The sequence below is a fragment of the Diaphorina citri genome, unplaced genomic scaffold (assembly GCF_000475195.1).
Source record: "Diaphorina citri unplaced genomic scaffold, Diaci psyllid genome assembly version 1.1 scaffold6148, whole genome shotgun sequence".
NCBI classification, from domain to species: Eukaryota; Metazoa; Arthropoda; class Insecta; order Hemiptera; family Psyllidae; genus Diaphorina; species Diaphorina citri.
In genome coordinates, this window is record NW_007383524.1 from 1 (window position 1) to 490 (window position 490).

The 490-nt window shown below is 44.3% G+C and overlaps 1 protein-coding gene across 1 annotated transcript in view; it reads right to left on the minus strand.

Moving 5' to 3' along the window:
- Nucleotides 1-9: 9 nt before the first annotated feature.
- Nucleotides 10-490, minus strand: part of LOC103521860 (suppressor of hairless protein-like) — a gene marked incomplete at its 3' end in the record, with an annotated part of 10,782 nt that continues 10,301 nt past the window's right edge. Inside the window, exon 2 of the mRNA XM_008486968.2 lies at nucleotides 10-388. Coding sequence (XP_008485190.1) covers nucleotides 10-378 — 369 coding nt within the window. The remainder of the gene's footprint in view (nucleotides 389-490) is intronic.

Consider the following 490-nt stretch of genomic DNA (forward strand, 5'->3'; position numbering starts at 1 on the left):
CTTGGCGGCGCAGTACTGCTTACCATTGTTTAGATCTAGCTGCTGCATATCCTGATCTGAGTTCCCTATGCCTATGAACGCACACAGCTGAGCTGCCTGTTCAGATTCTCCCTCCCGTAGTAATTGCTCCTGTCTCAGTCTCCAGCCCTCTCCATACAAATATATACAAGGTGGTGGACAGAAGAACCGCTTCTCATTACCATATGACTTCTGAGCTACTTTGGCATGAAGGATGACGATCACCATGTCACTACGATCCCTCAGGTATCGCTCCATGGCCTCTCGAGTTAATCTTTGATCATCATTACGATAGTGAAGGGAATGAGGTACCCATCCCTCATAGTGAACTTTGTTCTGACTGGGATCACACACGATCATGGCGAAGTATCTGAAAACAGGAGAAGGTGAACATGTTAGATAGGTACTTATTTATACTTAAATACCTTACTGACAAGGAAATCCGAAAATAAGAGAGTAGGTACAATAAGTT